The following is a 20,806-nucleotide window of genomic DNA, read 5'->3' on the forward strand; positions in this document are numbered from 1 at the left end:
GGCTGCTGCTTAGGCCCCGGCCGGGGCCGGGGCCGGGGCCGGGGTCGGGAGAGAGGCAGTGCGGGGGAGCCCCGCTGCCGGGGCCGGGCTGGGGTGATGGTCGGTACCCCGAGGCGGGGGTGAAAGGCCGGCGTAAGGCGGCGGGCCAGGGGCAGGGGAGCACCCGGCAGTGGCGTGGCGGTGGCGGACGGCGCTGCTGACGGTGTTGGCCGGGGATGACCCTCCGGCGCCGGCGGGCCCCGCTTTTGCTGTGCCCGCTCCCTGCTCGAGAGCCGGGGCCCGCCCGGGGGCAAAGGGCGGAGCGAGCCAGGGTGGGGGCTGGCTCCGGCCGCCGCCGCCCGCGCAGGCCGCCTTTCCCGGGCGCGTCCCCCAAGCACATGCGGAGCCTCTCGGAGGGATGTGTGAGTATGCGGGGGAGGACCTGGGGCCGGAGCCGGGAGCCGGGAGCGAGGGCTCCGGCCCCAAACCGCGAGGAAGCCGCGCCGCGTCCTCCATCCCCCGAGTACCGAGCGGCGGCGCTGGATGTCTTCCTTCGCGGACCGCTGCGCACCGCGAGGCGGAGCTAGAAATGCCCCTTTGGGGAAGCTGAAATGTAATTTGCAAGAATAAGTATCGTTAGGTTGGATGATGGCACGGCGGTCCTTACTTTGCTATCACCTGGCATCACATAAATCGATACCACAGCAGAATGAACGGACTTTAGGTCGAAGTGTTCAGCTCCGTCTGGTGCATTCTGCAACAGTAGGACACAGATAAAGGCAGTGAAACAAATTAACTGATAAATGCTAGACAAGTGAAAGTCTATATAAAATTACTAGCAACAATAAAGTGTTCTAAGCCATTATTTTGTTAGAAAGCTACTGCAGCCTTCATAGGCAAACTCCTCTTAAAACGAGTAGAATAAAATAAATATTTTGGATAATGAAAAAGAGCTAGTAGTCCTCCAACAATAATGCTGTTCATTTTTGTTTTCGTGTTGAATAACCCTGTGATTTGCAGCTCAGGCCACCAACGGTAATTGGCCAATTCCACACTCTTTTCTTTGGCTCAGTTCGTACGTTTTTCCTTGGTGTTTTGGGCTTTGCTGCTTATGGAAATGAGGTCTTGCATTTCAGCTGTGACCCAGGCAAGACAGAGGTTAATCTTTTCTGTTACAACCAGTTCAGGCCTATAACTCCTCAGGTAATTCTCTTCTTTTATTGTAGAAATCCAATGTTAAGAAAATAAACTGCAAAAATTAAACAAAATAGTTCCATATAAGAAGTAGTAACTGATTGGGCTAATTATCACTTAACTTTTCCATGAATATTTTCCTTTTAATAACCTTTCATCTGTGACTAAATACGGAGTTGTGCTTTCTATCTTTCATAACAAGAACCCTCACGTTTCAGAAACCAACTGAACTTTTCAAATTAAAACATAACAGTGATTTTTACCTTTATTGTAATCTAAGTGTTTATACATTTGATATACATTAAAAACAGACTTGCAAAATGTTCCAATATGTGCATGTTTTAGCTGTCCTGATGCAGTTGTAAATGATCTGACAACTACGTTTCTGCTACATTTTAGGTATTCTGCGTGTTACAGCTGGTGATTGTACTGGTACCCGGAGCCTTTTTTCACCTTTACGCTGCGTGTAGGAGCATCAGACAGGAAGATAACCTCCAAAAGTCATTCTACACTGGTTTTTATATCTTCTCTTTCTCAAGGATTATCCTTGAAGCTGTGGCTTTTCGGCTTCAGATTCAGCTCTTTGGTTTCAAAGTGAACGCAATCTACACGTGTGATGTGGGAGCACTTGAAGAAAAGTTTAACATTACCCGGTGCATGGTGCCAGAGCACTTTGAAAAGACAATTTTCCGTATTGCAATGTACACATTTACTATGATTACAGTAGTCTTGTGTGTTGCCGAAATTTTTAAGATCTCATGTAGAAGGCTAGGTTTCTTAAAAACTCAGTGATGTCAATCACTCCCAGTCATTTACCACCCTGTCCACCTGCAGTTTTATAACAATGATTTCAAACTATGACAAAAAACATCTCCTGTCCTCTATGCAGTGTCGCAGAAGAGAACCATACTCATGATTACTGCTGCAGAGTAGCCATCTGACACTTATTCCTCCTCTAAAAACCACTGCATTATGTGAATAATCTTTGTTTCCATGTAAAGACCAAAGGCAGCAAGATTCACAAGAGCAACATGTTTTCATGACCTGCCACATACAATAGCTTTGCCTCCAGAGGAGTGTCTGTGTGTGAGGAGGAGTTTTTTTATATATGTATTTTTATTCACAGATTTTCTGAACACATGCAATTGGAGCTAGTCAGGTTATTGACCTGCCAGGAAAAATTATTCCAAATGTCTTACATGTTCTTATGGCTTGAGAATTACGCAGTAATGGTGGATGATCTCAGAAGGTGTTCAAACATTTTCCCAAGCAGTGCCACTGTTGCACCTCAGACCACAGGGGCAGAGACTCCTGGTTAGGCTGCGGTGACAACATATCCATCAGTGTCAGCTTACTTTGCAGCAATCCAGCTAGTGTCATCTGCTAGCTGTGAATCTCCTTTTAAAAGTGAAAGACTAGCATGGTATTCTTCGTGCTCACTGGAATGCCTTACTCTCATTATATTTTGGCTTATGATGTAGAAGATTTTTACCAATTTTGTACGATCACATTTTGAAGGAGTAAAAGGGCTTTATGACTTAGTTTTGCACAAGAGGCTTAAAAGTGTCAGAAGAAAATCTCAGAGAAAAGCCTTTTCTGGGTGCAGTCATGCCTTGATTTCAGTGAGAGTTTTGCTTGTGTGTGACTGCAGAATTGGGCCCACAGAATTTTTTGCTGTGTGTGTAACATCTAACTTCTTATTGCTCTGACTAAAGTTACTAGAATAACAGTTAAAAAGAAGTCTGCATACCAAAATTATTCCATGCCATAAGTGTATTTGGATAGGTTAGGTCTTGAACTTTATATAAGTATCAGATGTTTTTGTGTCTGACAATTTCTTCTTAAGGACTAACAGACACCTTAAACTTAGAAGTGATTTCATTCCTGGTGCTGACATGAGGTAAAAAACAGACTTCAGAACTGGAAGGAAGGGTGGAGGTAGTTTCCTGTATAAAATATGTACAAATAGCAATCATAACAATTAGCTATTTTCCATTTTTTTTTCAAATACCCTCAATTTCTAGGAAAAAAATGGAAGGTTTCTTCCTCTTCCTCTTTCATAATTTTCTACGGCTACTAAATTGAACAATTTCTGTTCTGAATCTCAGTGAAACGAGACACTCGGACTCATCACTACTTAACAGTGATCCACAAACCAGCAAAGTCAAAAGGAATCTGTCAGCATCTTTGAACACAGTTTGAGGCCTGTAACACTGAAGGGAAGAACATCTTTGCTTCTTGAATTAAGTTTAACTTATGTGAAAATACACAGTATAGACAACATTCAGCATAAAAGCTTACAAAGTTGAAATCCCAGTGACAGTGTTTAGGTCCTTTCAGGAATATTTGGAAAATTCTGGAAAAATTACTACAAAATCTTTTAGCACCAGCTGTTAGTTATGCAGTCCCAAATAAGGTTGGGTTGTAAGAGCCTTGTAATCCTCACCCACAAAAGTAGTCCTTAGTTGTCTTGGATTTGATTGCTTCTGGGCCATTTAAATCAAAGTGGGTCACAACTAGATGTGTGATTTTTTTAATATGCTGATCAAGAACAAGATGATAAATTTCAATACATTCACTGTATTAAAGCATTAATGTTATTTTTTCCCTACGGAAATAAGTTATATGTTGTCTTAAATATATGTCCACACCACTATCGGATTTGTGCAATATTCAACTAGTTATTTGATATTTGCAAGCATTATAAGTGAAATAAGAATCACTGTGCTAACTTCTTGTTTGCAAAATATACCATGTGCTTTGGTCGATACATGCTTAATTTTTTGTTGTATACATCGGTATCTACCTGGAATTATTCTTTGCAATTTAAACTTGTAATCTAAGGTAAAAAAAATCTTTTTATTTACAAATAAAATACAATATGTATATATATTACTACTAAAAAGAAGAATTTACTTCCATATGCTAGGTACAGTCGTGACCCATTGTACTCAAATCACACTTAATCAGATGTTTGTATAATAATAAAATAACTTCATCACAACCTTGTCAGTATTTTCCCTGGTGCTTAATATTTCCATTGCTTGTTGTTGTTGTTCTTCTGTAGATTTCAAAACACTTCAGAAAAAGTCAGAGGAGTGCCAAAACCCCCAGCCCCTCAGGGGACTTGCCTGTTACTGTCAAGAGCCTTGCAGAGCCAGGACTGGCACCGGACTGCCCGAGGACCCCTGGGGGGGCTCTAGGAGCTGGATTACCCACCACCATGCCCTTTCCCTTGGTGATCAAATCTGAAACATATCAAAACGTGTTCTTCTTCCAAATCAGATAATACAGAAAAAATCTGCGTTGTTCCTGTGAAATTAAAATTGTCAAATTCCTCGGTTTCAGTTTTTCATTTAAAAACAAAATGTACATTATCGCCTTTTAGTGCAAATGTTTTTCTCTGACTGATTAGTTTCTGGAACACGTTGATGGAGATATTATGTCCACGTAAAGAAACCATTTCCCCATGGTTGTCAACACTTCCCTTTCCTATATTTGCCATTTGTTTTCCTGGCACATTGTAGTCTCAAGTGTCTCTAAACTTTTCTTTCTCCTAGTCTTCCAAACTCCCACCACTTTTATCCTCATTTACATTGCTTTCTATCAGCTTCCTTCCACCCTTACTCCCTCTGAGATTTATAACATGCCTGCATGTGTTTCTCAGTGTTGCACTGATTTTAGCTCAAACGCTTAGCAAATATTTGAGATGATCCTGAGGGCTTCTCTTGCCATTATGAAAGGAATTGTATAATACACTTGGGGATTCTGTGATTCAATTCTATTTCTTTACACAGCGAATATAAAGTCCTGTCTCCCACAACACAGTAGGAAGTATTTTTGTTGCTTACATCAGGGTCACGTTGTAATTGCTTCTTTGACTTTTTCATTGTTTTCCACCATACTCTAGCCGCCTCATTTTCACAGACAGTACTCAAAGCAATCCCCAGCTCACACGTTTGCAGTCAGTTTTGTCTCTAGCCAGACATCATGCCCATTTCAGTTCTCACTCAACAAAGAGCCGTAATTGTTCCCTCCATCATCTTCAATGAAACAAGCTAAATACACACAGTAAATGACGCAATTGCCTTTACATCAAAGGTATAGTTGCTCTGGGCCAGCCAACTTCTAGTACACCACCACAACATCCCAGTCCTATAACCACTCCTTGCTTTGTACCTTTCTTGTCTTCCTTTCTTCTGTTCAGCCATCATTTCCTTTCTGTTCTCTTTTCAGCACTCTCCCATGATAGCAATGAGACAATGCAGCCACCCCTACCTACCCCATGCCTCCCTCCAACATGCATCTTTATGCCCTGGTGCATTGACATTCTCCTGCCTTGCAGACAGCCATTTTGAGTCCAGGAGGAAGTTTGGCAACAGGGCCATTTAAAAGAAATTAAAAAATCATTTAACTATGCTGTCAGAATCAGAAGACGACATACACTAAAATAATTTATATTGCAGTTTGTGAGATCCATTTGAAACCATTTTGCTTCAAAATGCTTTCATTTTGCTGTTTTTATCCCCCCTCAGCAAAAAGAGAAATCCCCGGAGGTTCCTCCGAGAAAAAGTTATCTGGGAAGCGGTGATCCTGCGAGATGTACTTCCACGGCTGGCGGACTTGCTGACAGCTGCGGGGAAGCAGCCCAGTCTGGTGAAGCGCTATTAACCCCGACACCGGTCGCACAAGGCTTCTCCAGCCAGCGGCAGCGGGACGAAGGGCAGAGGCCCGGGGGTAGAGCTGCGGATTAGGGCTGGCGGGCCTCCCGGACCTCTGGCGGGCCTGGGGGCAGCCCAAGGGGAAGGTTTTTCAACCTGAAAAGGAATTTTACTTGCAGCCCTACCCCCAAGGGCTCTTGCCAAAGGAAGGGGCAGACAAGGGCTGGGGAGGGCGCCGCCGCTCTGCCCCGGAGAGCCGGGGCCAGGCCGCCATTCCCCCGGGTGGGCCCGGGGAAGCCCCCGCCGGCCCGGGGTCTTCAGGCCCCTCCGCGCGGCGGCTGCGGGACGCGTTTCAAACACCGACGAGCCACACGGACGGGCTGACGGGCCAACCTCCCCAGCGCAGCCGCAGCCCGGCTGCGGCGGGCCCAGGCCCGCGGAAGCCGCCCTGTCTCCCGCTCCGTCCCCTGCCCCTCCCGCTCAGCAGGGGGCGCTCTTCCCGGGCGCACCGCCACCGGCGACAGCCCGCCCACCGCGCACGAGCCCCGGCGTCCCGTGCCGGAACCGGAAGCGGCCGTTGCGAGGCTCGGGAGCGAGAGCCGTTGTCGGCCGTCCGTTGTTGCCGCTTCGCGTCGCCGCCCGCGTGATGGCGGCCACGGCGCTTCCCCCGCTGCCGCCGCAGTTCAAGAGCATCCAGCACCATCTGCGAACCGCGCAGGAGCTGGACAAGCGCGAGCCGGTGGTGGCATACTACTGTGAGTGAGGCCGCCCTGCCCCGCCGGCCCCCGAGCCCGGCCCGGTCCGGCCCAGCCCCGGCCCGTCGCGTCCCGCCCCGCCGCCGCTCCCCACGGCTGGGGCCGCTACCGCCCCCCGGCCACCAGTCGCTGCACCGGGCGGAGCGCGCCCCTCTCTCTGTCCGCCTGGCTTGTTGGGTTGCGCGGAGTGCCCGCCGGACGTACGGAGAAGTGGGGGCGGGGGGGGGAAGCCCCACCTCTTTGGGGCGGGACGGGGTGTTCACGGTGTTGTCTGCCGCTTTAGCTGCAAGGCCCAACCCGTCTTTCATGCGCTCTATTTTTGCAGAGTTAAGCCTCTTTGCAGTCGTAGTGGATATGCCAGCAGCCTAAATACGTGATTGTACACACGTGTATAAAGTCAAGTTGTCTGTGTTGGGATAATAAGTATCGCAAAAACCTAACATTCGAGAGTCTTTTCAGAGTTTTTCACCTGCTGGAAAGACCTCCTTCTTTCTGTCCTCTATCTGAATAAGCAGTTTGGGTTTGAGAGTCTTTAATTCTTTTAATAGCGTTCCATTTTATTTTCTGTGAGGCTTTGTCACTTCTTCAGGGTTCTCTAAGGGGGAGAGTGGATGGCATTTCTTTTGTTTGTTTCATTGAAATGAACACAGCAAAAATAATTTTCTCTTACTGTAAGTCTTCCAAATTAGTATGTAAATTTTTCAAGCTAACTTATGGCTTCTAAGCTAATGGTCGTCAGGATGGTCTCTGAGCCTTTCTAAAAGGCTTTCCACAGTTAATTAAGAAATGCCAGCCTGTTGTTAGTAGTCCTAAATTCCTGTCACTGTTAATCACCACACTTGGGAATTTTTTAAGACTAGCAGATCACCAGAAATCTATGTTTATGTTGTTTGTTTTTTTCTTTTTATTGAGATGGGAGGACGTCATTTGGGGGGTTTACTTGTCAATAGCTTGTTCTCGAAAAGAGGTAAACAAAAAATGACGGTAGAACTGGTACTTTAATTTGTAAGGCAATCTTAAGTTTAGAAGGATGAACTCATGAAATTCAGGCTTCAGAAGACTCTGAAAAAACTCAGCTCAGTGTCAGAAGAATAATTTTAATTTTTATGTGTTATGCAGGAATACTGTGCTAATGTGGAAAAGTGCCACCAGAGAAGCATGATAGAAGCATATTAGAACACTGGATATTCTCAGTAGTACAAGCTCTTTTTTACTGGAAAAACACAGGACAAATCATGTTTTGTGTGGCAGGAAGCACCAGCTAGGTCAAGTTGCACTGTTTTTTTGGTTTTTTTTTATTTGTTCGGGTTTTTTTATCAGATGTAACACCCTGTCTGGCTATGCAATAAAAATACTAGCATTTAGTGTAGATAACAAAATACAAGTCTATTTTTATTTTAGAACAGAAATGTCTTGGTGGCTGATCCCTGTTTTTCTTAATGTCTTTTTCATTCTGAAACTTAAGTCTTAGTGTACAGGAAAAAAAAACTGTGTTGAATAATTAGCATTTTCTGTAAAGTCCTTTGCATTGTCTGTCCTAAGTAGCCTGAAAATTTGCATATCTTATTTTTTCACTTGAGTACTTCAACACATCTGATTCATTACTGAGTATAGTGAAAACTATATTCTAGAGATATCTTTCTCATTATATTATTACATAAAGTAAAAAGACCTTTTTCAGGACAGGTCTTGCTTGGATCCTTTGTTCTTTTAAATACACAAAGAAAAAGAATTGTTTTTCACCAGTGTTGCACAATGACACATTTCCTCCCATGGTTGATGAGTTTGTCTGGATTGACTAAAATGCAGAATTCCTGTTTTGTAGGAATATTTTTGTTATTTTAATTCTGGCTTTGAAGCAAAAATAAGGTTTATGAACCATTAATTTTGAACATTGTGGGTTTGGAACAATTATGTGGAAACCCAAAGTATTAATTATTAATATTGCTGCTGTCAAAACAATGTACTGTATATACTTCTAGCATGCTATGAATAATAAAAGCTTTCCAAAAAAGGTAGGTTTTTTTAAAGTGTAAGTCTGGGTATACAAAAAATTTTCAGGATACTGTTCAGATGATGTAAGGAAAGCTTGGTGTGTGCTGCAACATGTGGTGGTCTCTGTGCCGGCGTTCCTCCGCCAGGCTCGTCTGCAGGCGTGTGCCTGGCACCACGCATGTCATGGGACCAGGAGGGTGTTGTCGCGCAGCAGCCAGCTGAGGGGACCCTGCAGTGAAAGGCCATGTGATGGGATGGTGCTGTTTGGTCACAAGGATGCTTGCACAGCCACTGCATGAGGGGGAACATCTGAATTCTGGTCATACGATGGATGTAACTATCAGTCTGAACAAAAGAGTAAGGTGTTTATAGCTTTGGAATGTTGCCAGGAGTGGTTCATCCTTAGCCAAAAGCTTTGGTCCTAATATTAATATTTCCACAGCACAATAGTTTTCGGTATGGACATATGTTTCCTAGGTTTTGATTTATGTGCATTTTAGTTCAATTCCACTTGTATATTTCTGATAATAAGAACTGCCACACAAACTAATTTGAATATCAGAAGCAAGTGGACTCTGATAAGGTGTGTTTGCAACCTAAAATACTACTTTATATAGCTCAGCAATAAAATTGTCAGAAGCAACTATTTACTACTCATCGTATTATTTTTGTCTCTCATCAGCATCCACTGGTGCCAGAAGTGTGCTTTCAAAGCTGGGAACTTGAATGGCAGTTACACATTTTATTTGCATACACCAATTAAAATTTTTTTCTCTTATGTTTTTTGGGTGTAGTTCATTTGAAGCATTCAACTAGCATAAGCCAGCACTGCCACCTAAAGAAGATACTGTAGTCCGTCTCTGGCCTCTCATTCCCAACCCTAATGTGCTTCAGAAGCAAACATTGATGTAATTGTATGATGAACAACAACAATAAGCTGTTTTTCAGCCAGGCCAATTCACTACCGCTTAAACAGCTGTGCTCCTACACAGGCAAAGACGAGGAACAAGACACAGTGGCTTGGAGCAAAGACAGGACTCCTGCTTTTTTGGTATTGCTGGCATATGTTGATTTAAAGAAACTGTAATTTGGTGAACGTGAATCTCTTTTACACAATATGGATAGCTACAGCAGGGATGGTTTGTATTTTTCAACTGCCATCTAATTTTCCACATGAAAAATAAAATGTTGAAGAACAACATTGATGCTCTTGTGCACCGTAACACATCACAAATGCATTTTGTTGTGGTACTTGCTAGAAACGCTGCAAAAATCAAAAATGGTTTTATTTCTTTAGTCCTGTGTATTCCTTACAAAGCCTTCATGCTTAACTCCGTTTTTAGGTATTCAGATTCAAAGCAGCATATGATCAGTAGCTTTATATGTTGTTTGTAAACTGTTACTTTTTTTAGCCCTAGCCACTGTTAGATGATGGACATAATTGATTGAGGCAATAAAAATATATTTGCTTCCTAACAGTATGTACCGTAAATTTACGTGGTTGTAAAATTTGTTCTACTTAGAACATAGACTGTAGAGAAATACGGGAACCAAGCTTATTTTTTTAAGTTGTACAGAACATGATCTGACAAAATAATTCTTTTAAAGAAATTAGACGCTTTATCATTAATGTAAGTGTTCAGCACTGTGGTAATCTACCACCTTCTTTTTAAATGCTTACTTCCCCATATGATACTTTTTCTCACATTTCAAATTTTTTTGTTAATCATTGTCATTAAATATGTACCTATTTTAGGTTCAGTAAAGGTCAGCTGATTCGATAAGTATAAGGGAATACCAGTAAAGGATGCTACATTGATTGCCTAGCAAAAGGAAAATAAGTGATTGGTGGTCAATAAAATAACTTTTCTATGTTAAAAACTTAAATGAGTCTGATTGTCTGACTACTTTGAGGTGTTATTCTGCAAACACAAGGAGGCAGGCTTTGATAAAAAAAATCTCTGTCCTGTGTAATAACTAAAGAAATTATATCCTTAACTGTGCCGTAGGCAGTTTGACTCAGAAATTATTTTTTGAAAAATTGCAAGGTTTGAGAGGTAGTTTTGTCTTCTGAAAATTTATGTTTTAGTGTTTAAAGCAAGATTTTCCTTAATAGCTGTTGTTTCAGGCTTTTGTTAGTGTTAAGCTCTTTTCAAAGACGATTGGTAGTTTATTTTATACTTCTCTACTTACTGGCCATTGATGTTCTAATTCAAAAGTATTGAGGGAATGCCAGTGAGTTGCCAGAAAAGCATTGATGTTTCCTGATATATAACATCCTAACACACAGCAGTGTTTGGATATCCAGTGAATGCAACATGAAAAAGTATTCTAGTAACTTCCGAAAAGCAGGGCTGTGATGGTTTTTGCTTTACAGTCTGCTAAACATCAGAAAACATTCATGTGAGATCAGTAGACTTGATCTGTTTAAAAAAGGTGTGAAGAAAATCTCTTATAATTCTCCAATTCTTGAGATAGAAAAGCACCAGAGAAATCCTTCTGAAGGATCTTACCATTGTGTTGCCATTTCTGGTTTTATGGGATCAGGAGAGAAAAGGAAAAGAGACATTTTTTTTCCCACAACTAATTGACAACCTCTTGAATCAAAAGTCATTCAGCTTTTAAGAGAAGTACCCATCTGTTAAGTGTGACTGGCTTTTTACTTTCAAGTTTGATCAGACATCCATGAAACAAGCTTCTCACTTCATACCAATTATAAGACTCTTTTTTTAATTTAAAAAAAAAAAAACCCCACAAAAATGAAGTCATGGCCTGACTCAAACTTGGGAAATACAGTTACCGTGTAATTTTATAACTGAAACACTTTTAATTTCTTACAGATCCTTCCTCAAAGCAGAGGACTAATAACAGACAAATATTTTAATTGAGCTTTTAATTTACTCAACTTTTTATTGTATCTTGATGCATTTTGAATGACTAATTTAGAAGATGCATGTAATTCAGAAGCATTAATGGAAATAAAAGTATTTGCTGTATTTCACTGCAGAGGTTCTGCACATACTAACTTCATTTAACTGGGACATTGTAAAATTGAAATGCATAAAATAATGTTCTTATAACATTCCTTATGTAATAAGATCAAATTCCTGAACTTTCCAGTTTAAATATTCATTTTTTGTACTAGTTTTATATAATCCATTTGTAAAAGTACATTTTCCATATTCCTATATTGCTGGTGGCAGAAGACTGTTTTGTGTGCTACTAATACTGCACATGATTTAAAGCCTATTGTTAGAGACTGCATACTGAAGAATAGATTTAATCTGTTCTTTACTCAGGATAAGTTAACCGAAATGGTCAAATATTTAAATAGATATCCATTTCATAGTGTACTGTGAGACTTGTTTTGATTGTGCTGTGAGTATAAACTAAAAATATTTCTCAATTTCTTTTTTTTCCCTTGTGCCTTCTATTTTTTCTGTCTTCAATCTTAGCTTGTTTGCTCTGATTTGTTTCAAAGATTTGTAAGTCGGAAAACTGTACTCTTAAAACTCTGGTTTGTCTGTGGAGACAGAAAAACAGTGAGAAGTGATTGGAATAACAAAGATAAATACATAAACCCCACAGTCCTCAAAGCAAACTGTGGGTAGAAGGAAAAATTAAAGATTATGTTAACTGTTGTGTAGTATTTTTGGCACTTGCTTTGATTACATAGGTAATATTTTAAAATAATCTGCTCTGACAGAGATAGGAATGAGAACATAAAATAGAACAAGTGTACTTCAGAGATTGAAACTTTATTTCTGAGGTACATGTATTTGTATAAAACTCCTAAAGTTCAATTGTACGGTGTAAATATACTAACATGCATTTTCCCACCATTTTCCCCAGTTTTTTGGTGGATCTTTATTCAACTTGAACCTCTGGAAGTAAAATTAAGAACTGTCTTTTCCTGCCTGAGGTTTGCTGCTGCTTCTGAAGAAGGGTTGCATCAATATCAGCATTCTGATTTGCTGAATCACAGAATCATTGAGGTTAAAGGGAACTTTGTATGTCATCTAGTCCAATCCTTTGCTCGAAGTGTGATCACTAGTGGAGGTTGGTCAGGGCTGTGTCCAGGCAGGTTTTGAATATGCCCAACGATGGAGACTCCACAGCTGCTGGCACAACCTGTTCCAGTGTGTGGTTATCCTCACAGTAGAATATTTTTCTTGTGTTTAAATGGGATTTCCTGTATTTCATTTTGTGTCCATTGCCTCTTGTCCTGTCACTGAGCATCACTGAGAAGGGTCTGGCATATACTTATTATTTGCATGCAGACATTACATGAATGAAGTATGATACATGAATGTTCATGAAAGCAAGAATAATGCATTTTTATTTTTCTTTGCAGATGCATTATGAAGATACATTTGCAGTAGTTTGAGTACAATTCCATTTAATGTTTTTGTGTCCCTTGCTTCCTACATTTGTATTCCAACTATTGTCTTCCTGTACCAAGCAGTTAACAAACATTTTTCTGTTAGTGGTTTGACAAAGGGAAGAGGAAGGTGTAGAATATGAGTGAGTAATAAATTACGGCCTGAAAAAGCTTTCATCTCTTAATTAGAATCAAAATATGGCTAAAGTTTATGGCAATGTGTTTTGTTACTATTAAACATAAAAAATATACCAGTTCCTGACATATACTAGAGAATTAAATACTTGTGGGGGGAAAAAGAACTGTAAACTTTTGATCCTGTTAGACCAGGAAAAAGAAAGATGGATAGTAGGACAGAATTTAGAAGATAGAATCAACCTATTGTGCATGCTTGCTGGCTGGAACTTTTGTTCTCCAGTATTTTTACTTGGCACAGAGTTAGTTTAAAATGGGAGTGAGGGGAGTTTCAGTTGTTATCCAAACATAAATCTGGAATAACTTACTATGTATTAGGAATGAATGCCTGGCACGTACTAAAGACAAAATACTCGCTCTGAAATTGTGCTGTGTATTAGCAAAGGAAAAATAACGTGGTATTACGTGACATAAATAAAAGCAGAGAAGTTTCTGTAAAGCTCACTGTATAATTCCTTCCAGCACACCCACACTTAGTATTTGCTGAACAAAGATTAAGGGCAACAAATCAAGGCATAAATTTTGTAGTTGTCTTGGCTAAACATTTTTCTGAGAATGATTACTTGCCAAGTCTTTATGAATTTGAAGATAAATGTCCTGTCTGCAAACTGAGAGCAAACCCTCTTTTAGTTAATAATTGGCAAAACAGTTCTGTCTTCGTGTGTAAAACATTACAAATGACTTTAGCTCTACTTATAATATTAATTAATATTTAGACATTAGCTCTATGTAGCCTCCTTTACCTCCTTAGTGCTTTACTTTATGCATATGCTACTGTTGTTGGCCACTCAAAAATCTTTTTTGCTACTTGATTTGGATAAAGGGGGCAAAAAATGTAGGTTGTATCTGTTATGAAGCCAAGTGCATAAGACAACCTTAAAAAGAACCGATAATTGCATTCATTTATTTGTTTCCAGGTATTTCAGATCTTCATCACAAATAGTGAAGAGAGATGAGAATTACAAGTCTCCTTACAACTCTCTCTTACAACAAGTCTCTCTTACAACTCCAGCACGGGTTCATGGAAGGCAGGTCCTGCTTGACCAACCTGATCTCCTTCTATGACCAGGTGACCCGCCTAGTGGATGAGGGAAAGGCAGTGGATGTGGTCTACTTGGACTTCAGTAAGGCCTTTGACACTGTCTCCCACAGCATTCTCCTAGAGAAGCTGGCGGCTCACGGCCTAGACAGGTACACTCTTCGCTGGGTAAAAAACTGGCTGGACGGCCGAGCCCAGAGAGTTGTGGTGAACGGAGTTAAATCCAGTTGGCGGCCGGTCACAAGCGGTGTTCCCCAGGGCTCAGTTTTGGGGCCGGTCCTGTTCAATATCTTCATCAATGATCTGGACGAGGGGATCGAGTGCTCCCTCAGTAAGTTTGCAGACGACACCAAGTTGGGCGGGAGTGTTGATCTGCTGGAGGGTAGGAAGGCTCTGCAGAGGGACCTGGACAGGCTGGATCCATGGGCCGAGGCCAACTGTATGAGATTCAACAAGGCCAAGTGCCGGGTCCTGCACTTCGGCCACAACAACCCCAGGCAACGCTACAGGCTTGGGGAAGAGTGGCTGGAAAGCTGCCCGGAGGAAAAGGACCTGGGGGTACTGGTTGACAGCCGGCTGAACATGAGCCGGCAGTGTGCTCAGGTGGCCAAGAAGGCCAACGGCATCCTGGCCTGTATCAGAAATAGTGTGGCCAGCAGGAATAGGGAGGTGATCGTGCCCCTGTACTCGGCACTGGTGAGGCCGCACCTCGAATACTGTGTTCAGTTTTGGGCCCCTCACTACAAGAAGGACATGGAGGTGCTGGAGCGCGTCCAGAGGAGGGCAACGAAGCTGGTGAAGGGCCTGGAGCACAAGTCTTATGAGGAGCGGCTGAGGGAACTGGGGTTGTTTAGCCTGGAGAAGAGGAGGCTGAGGGGAGACCTCATCGCGCTCTACAACTACCTGAAAGGAGGGTGTAGCGAGGTGGGTGTTGGTCTCTTCTCCCAAGTAACTAGCGATAGGACAAGAGGAAATGGCCTCAAGTTGCGCCAAGGAAGGTTTAGATTGAACATTAGGAAAAATTTCTTTACTGAAAGAGTGGTCAGGCCTTGGAACAGGCTGCCCAGGGAAGTGGTGGAGTCACCATCCCTGGAGGTATTTAAAAGACGTGTAGATGAGGCCCTTAGGGACATGGTGTAGTGGGCGTGGTGGTGTTGGGTTGACGGTTGGACACGATGATCTTAGAGGTCTTTTCCAACCTGTATGATTCTATGATTCTATGATTCTATTTCCAAGATTGTCTACATTCTTCAAATACTTCATTTAGGCTTTGAAAACTTTTGCATCTGTATGGTTTTCACAAACATCATACTCCTTCTTGATCACCACTTACTTGAGAAAGAAGGAATAGCTTTTATCCTTACTTCAATGATGGTGTCATCAGAGGCCCGTCTCTGGGCAGGTTTTGTTATGCAGTACTCCTTTCAAACATACTACTATATGTGAAGAAGTGCGTATGCAAAAATTCTGAACTTTGAAAGTTCTTAAAGATTGCAGTAGACTCTCTTGTTAGGATAACTGAAGTGTGCTTTGACCTTTTACCAGTTAATAAGATCGTTCAGGATATCTCCTTTCCAATTTATGTAGATGTTGATACAAATTGGGGTTTGATGGCTAGATGTGGTAACTGTCTGGTATAGTCAATTGTGTGGTATAGAGATGTAATTGCTGTGACAGGTGGAACACATGTAATCTTAGTTCAGGTGACATTAATTGTCTGTAGGATGTCTCTGTTCTTAATATCTGTAGAGCTGCTGCTAGAGCACCTTCATGTTTTCTTGATAGTCTGTATGCTTTGGATAATAGTCCTTCGATCTTGAATGACCTGAGGACTCTTGGGCACCTTGGTCCCAGAGTCTTTTGTTAGTAGGAAAGTGGTGTTGGTATGGAATATTGTGTGATGCCACCCACAGTGTAAATTTATATATAGACAAGAAAAATATGTTTCTTATCTGTAACTTTGACCTGTGTTCTCTGTGTGTTCAAGACTCACTCTTCTGTGTTGGTTCACTGGAGTACCTGAAGGAGTCTTTGAGTTTTTCCCAGTCTCTGAAATCCTAAGAGAGGAGAGGGCTGGCTTTTTAAGGCTGCCTACAAAGCATACAGATGTCACAGTCCTGTAAATACACCCCTTTGGATATTATTGAGGAAAAAATTTATCCTGGTTTCACTATTTAAATGTATGTATTTGCAGTGAATGTGAAAAAAGCCACATAACAGAAGAGTAACAGTTACAAATAAGCAGATCTTTTAATGATTAAACTGATCATCAAGACTAAAGACATTTGCAAGCTTTCCATTTATATGGAAACAGAGTTCTTTTTATGTAAATGAATTTTGGAAGAGATACGAAGATGCATACCTCAGCAGGTAAGAGAAATCTATATCCAGTCATGACCAAGGATATTCTGAATTTATGTCACCGTAACTCATAGAATACTTTGGATTGGAAGGGACCTTTAAAGGTCATCTAGTCCAACCCCCTTGCCATGGGCAGGGACATCTTCAACTAGATTAGGTAGGTCAGAGCCCCGTCCAACCTGACCTTGAATGTTTCCAGGGATGGGGCATCTACCACCTTTCTGGGCAACCTGTTCCAGTGTTTCACCACCCTCACTGTAAAAAATGTCTTCCTTATAGCTAGTCTAAATCTACCCTCTTTTAGTTTAAAACCATTCCCCCTTGTCCTGTCGCAACAGGCCCTGCAAAAAAGTTTGCCGCCATCTTTCTTCTAAGCCCTCTTTAAGTACTGAAAGGCTGCAATAAGGTCTCCCCAAAGCCTTCTCTTCTCCAGGCTGAACAACCCCAACTCTCTCATCCTTTCTTCATAGGAGAGGCGTTCCACCCCCTGATCATTTTCATGGCCCTCCTCTGGACTGCTCCACCAGGTCTATGTCTTTCTTGTACTGAGAGCTCCAGAGCTGGATGCAGTACTGCAGGTGGGGTCAGAGCAGAGTAGAGGGGCAGAATCATGTCCCTTGGCCTGCTGGCCACGCTTCTTTTGATGCAGCCCAGGATACAGTTGGCCTTATCAGTCTAAAATTAATTTACTTTCTTCTGAAAATGTCTGATATTTGCATCTGTCAAAAAGAAATAACTGATCTAGATGGCCCGTACATCTGGCATCCACTATGTTAATTCCTAAGTTTTACATTATTAAATCATACCACGAAATGTGTTCAGGGAAGCTTACAATCAAGTATGTACTTAAAAATCAGTTTAGTTGAGGACTGTAAGCATTAATTCCTCATCTTGCGATTATGGTACTTAAATTGGCAGTAGACTTAGATTAATTTGAGTGTCTTAGATACAAATCTCTGTATCTTTCTGTGTTTGGATTTCTTTGAAATGTAATTTCAACTTTACATGTGTTGGTTTCATAATTTTTAATATTAACATGTCAGCATCCTGAAGAGAAATAAGGTGGGCTTAAGAGTATGTATCAGTAATTAGTTTAATATTGGTGTTGTCACTTGATGAAACCTACATAGCATAGAACCTACATAGCAGTTTTTGTTAGAATTGGTGTCTTCCATTTGTCATGGTCAGTTGTTGTAGTTGTTTATAGCATTTATTCATTCCTGAAGTTTCGCTCAGACTAGATTTTTGCTTGGTTGTTCTTTACTGAAAACTTGAATACGAAGGTGCTAGGTTGTTTTACAAATTGTAAATGTAGAAGTAGAGAGGCATTGGAGGGCACAAGTACTTTATTTATTTTTGGGGGGGATCTTTAAATGGTTGGGCAGCCCAACAGCTTTAACATTAAAAAAATTGTCAGCTTTGCAGTCCCAAAGAAGGAGTGTACACTTTGTCTGGTTTGAATAATCAATTCTATATGAAACGCGAAATACTACTTTTTAAAATCCAGAAAAACGAGTTAAATTATGGTGCTCGCCAGCAGAACCTAGGTAAGTTTTGTAGAGGGAGATCTAATTTTATTAGACAGACTGATAATAGATGGAAAAGGCAGACAAGCTTTTGAGCATCTAATGCTTTCTTCTGCAACAAACATCAGGATAAGTGCAGTTTGATAACAACTGTGTTATATTTGTGTTTACTGAGATAATTTGAAGGGAAAAGGCTATGTCTAGCACATGAAGAGAAGGAGAGAGATGGTAAAGATATGAAGCAAGTAAGGATCACGTGCAGAACTCCTGCAGGAAGAAGGGCATTGGGGTATGCCATAATAACTAGCTCATGATAATATTTGGTAGAGTTACAGCTTTTAGTTCTTAAGCTCTGCATTTGAAGGTTTTGTAGAACTCCCTTGAGGGTCAGGAGTAAGAATTAGTGGAATGGTATTTTTGTGAAAAACGTTCTACATTTGATTCCTGAATATTTCTGTCCATTTTCCCTTTTCTGTGTGTGTTAATTCTGGTAAATAATAGTTGTTTGGTTTTATCCACAATTTCCTGAAGCATATAAAGTTCTGCCGTGTGCGTATCTAAAATTCATAGATTTTTGGTACTAAAAAGATAATTTTTAATCAGGAGATGTTAATCATTCATTTTCAAGTTCATATGAAAAACTGGCGACTTCACTTGCAGGGAGAGTTTAATAAAGTCTTGTCTGATTTAAAAATCAGGTTTGTGTCTTGTGTCTTTTGATGATATGTATGCATATACGTGGATATAATAGGTGCTTAATTCCATTTGTTAAAGTGGAGTTTTAAAGCTAGCTAGTTCCTGCTACATGAAGTTCCATTTTTGAAATATATCCATACACTCTATACATATATGTAAGTCATATGAAAATTAGTCATGTATAATTAGGGATAAAAATCGACTTGAAGTTCCTATTTGAGAGAGTTGCAAACGAGTATGGTGGTTATTTACAAAAGCACTTACTATTGCATCATAGTGATACAAGCATCAATCTGAAATCAGCAGAAATACTCATTGAGAAAAATAAAGCATAAATCTTAGAAAAATGTCTTCTAGTATCTCTGCAGGACTGAACATAATCTAGATTTCACTGTCATTGCTTACTAGTACTGTAGTAGTACATTGTTAAACCACAAGATGAGTTTGTCTTTCAGGTGTGTTGGGGGGGGCATTGCTTTGTTTGCTTATGGGTTTTGCCTTAGATAATAACTTCTGATTTTTTGGTGTGTTTTGTCTCCTTTAAAGGTCGTTTGTATGCAATGCAAACAGGGATGAAGATAGATAGTAAAACCCCAGAATGCCGTAAATTTTTATCCAAACTTATGGATCAGTTGGAAGCTGTAAGTAGAATTTATTGCTCTTCTCTAAAATGATTCATGATGTTACTTTAATTTTTATTTAAGCTTCTGCAAATACTATCTTTCCTATGTCATCAGTCATTGATGCAACTATTCTGTATGCACGCATACTGTATGAATTTAAGTTGCATGTAATAAATTGGCAGAAGGATTGAAGGGAGATAAAGCTATATGTGTATGTATGTTTATATGTATGCATGTGCAAACATAACTGAAATTTCATACAGCAGACATTTGCCATAAGGTTTTGATTAGACAACATGAATTACAATACTTTATTCATATTCTCATGAGAAGTCATAATTCATTATGAAATAAATGCAGGAGTTCTAGAAGACTTTTTTTATTGATTTATCTTTGATTTCTTGAAGTTTGTGAGAGTTATTTTCACTGCTATAGGACTGGCTAGCCTAGTCCTTGCTGCTTTTGAAATTTTGGACCTAAACTGTTGCACCTAGGGAGTTTTTTAAAACATTCTCTAAAAGATATAGATACTTTTGATCGTATTCTCTGTTAGAGATTGGGGATCTTATACTATGAATTTTTGTAACCACAGTCTTATCTGTGTGGGTAAGAGATAGCTATGCCACGCTCTTTTGAGTGGACCTGATAGTATTAAGAAGCAAACAACCTTAAATAGAAGAGTTAAACAAAGAAAGGTAAAGTCATTGTACAGATGGTCAGTTTAAGTTCCAGGAGCTGTTTATGTTCATGTGCTGTAGTTTTCAATAGTTTCAAAGGAAGTAGTATGTGGATTTTAAGGTTTAAGTGCTTATTTGGAAGCAGAAAGTAACATTTAAAAACGAAGCAGTGATTCTTTATGTGTTCAATAGTAATGATTCCATCCAAAATGTAGCCATAGCAATGCCTGAAGAGTTTGTGTGAAAGTAGTGCAACATCCTTCAATTCTTCAGAAAAAAAATGAAACGTGAACCATTTGTCTTTTATTCATACCTTGTGCTTCTTGCTATTTTTTGTCTCCAATTTTTTAGCAATGGAAAATCCAGTGTACAGTGACTTCTTGGTGTGTTCTTTCATCAAATTTTAATGGGTCTGATTTTCATGCTTAAAAGGGAAGAGAGGTGGCAGGAGAGATGAGATTAAAACTCTGAAAGATTTTCCTCTTCATTCCCTAAGAATTGTTAAAATTTATTTGATCCCTTGCGGTACTGCAGCAACTAATCTGCCTGCAGTGTTCAGTTACTCCTGTTTCAAATTTGGAAAGACTAGAAAACCAGCAAAAATCCATGGTTTCATCTTTCAGTTGCTGGTAAGATTGTCTATGACAACTGACGCTCAGGTATTGAAGTTCTTCCTACGTAGCGAAGTGATAGAAGGATGGAGAGAGCACTTCTAAGCAGGTCT

The 20,806-nt window shown here is 40.6% G+C and overlaps 2 protein-coding genes across 3 annotated transcripts in view; both read left to right on the forward strand.

The window, feature by feature from the left end:
- Positions 1-397: 397 nt before the first annotated feature.
- GJE1 (gap junction protein epsilon 1) lies at positions 398-4,175 on the forward strand. Its single transcript, XM_075147907.1, has 3 exons — positions 398-502; positions 988-1,182; positions 1,573-4,175. The coding sequence occupies exons 1-3, from the start codon at positions 398-400 to the stop codon at positions 1,963-1,965; spliced, it is 693 nt and encodes a 230-aa protein (XP_075004008.1). The 3' UTR covers positions 1,966-4,175.
- A 2,219-nt stretch (positions 4,176-6,394) lies between these two features.
- Positions 6,395-20,806, forward strand: part of VTA1 (vesicle trafficking 1) — a 38,443-nt gene continuing 24,031 nt past the window's right edge. For both annotated transcript variants that reach the window (XM_075146017.1, XM_075146018.1), the window contains exons 1-2: positions 6,395-6,589; positions 19,329-19,423. In XM_075146017.1, the coding sequence (XP_075002118.1) occupies positions 6,481-6,589; positions 19,329-19,423 (204 nt within the window). In that variant the 5' untranslated portion in view covers positions 6,395-6,480. The remainder of the gene's footprint in view (positions 6,590-19,328; positions 19,424-20,806) is intronic.

Source organism: Calonectris borealis, chromosome 3 (genome assembly GCF_964195595.1).
Source record: "Calonectris borealis chromosome 3, bCalBor7.hap1.2, whole genome shotgun sequence".
Lineage (NCBI taxonomy): Eukaryota > Metazoa > Chordata > Aves > Procellariiformes > Procellariidae > Calonectris > Calonectris borealis.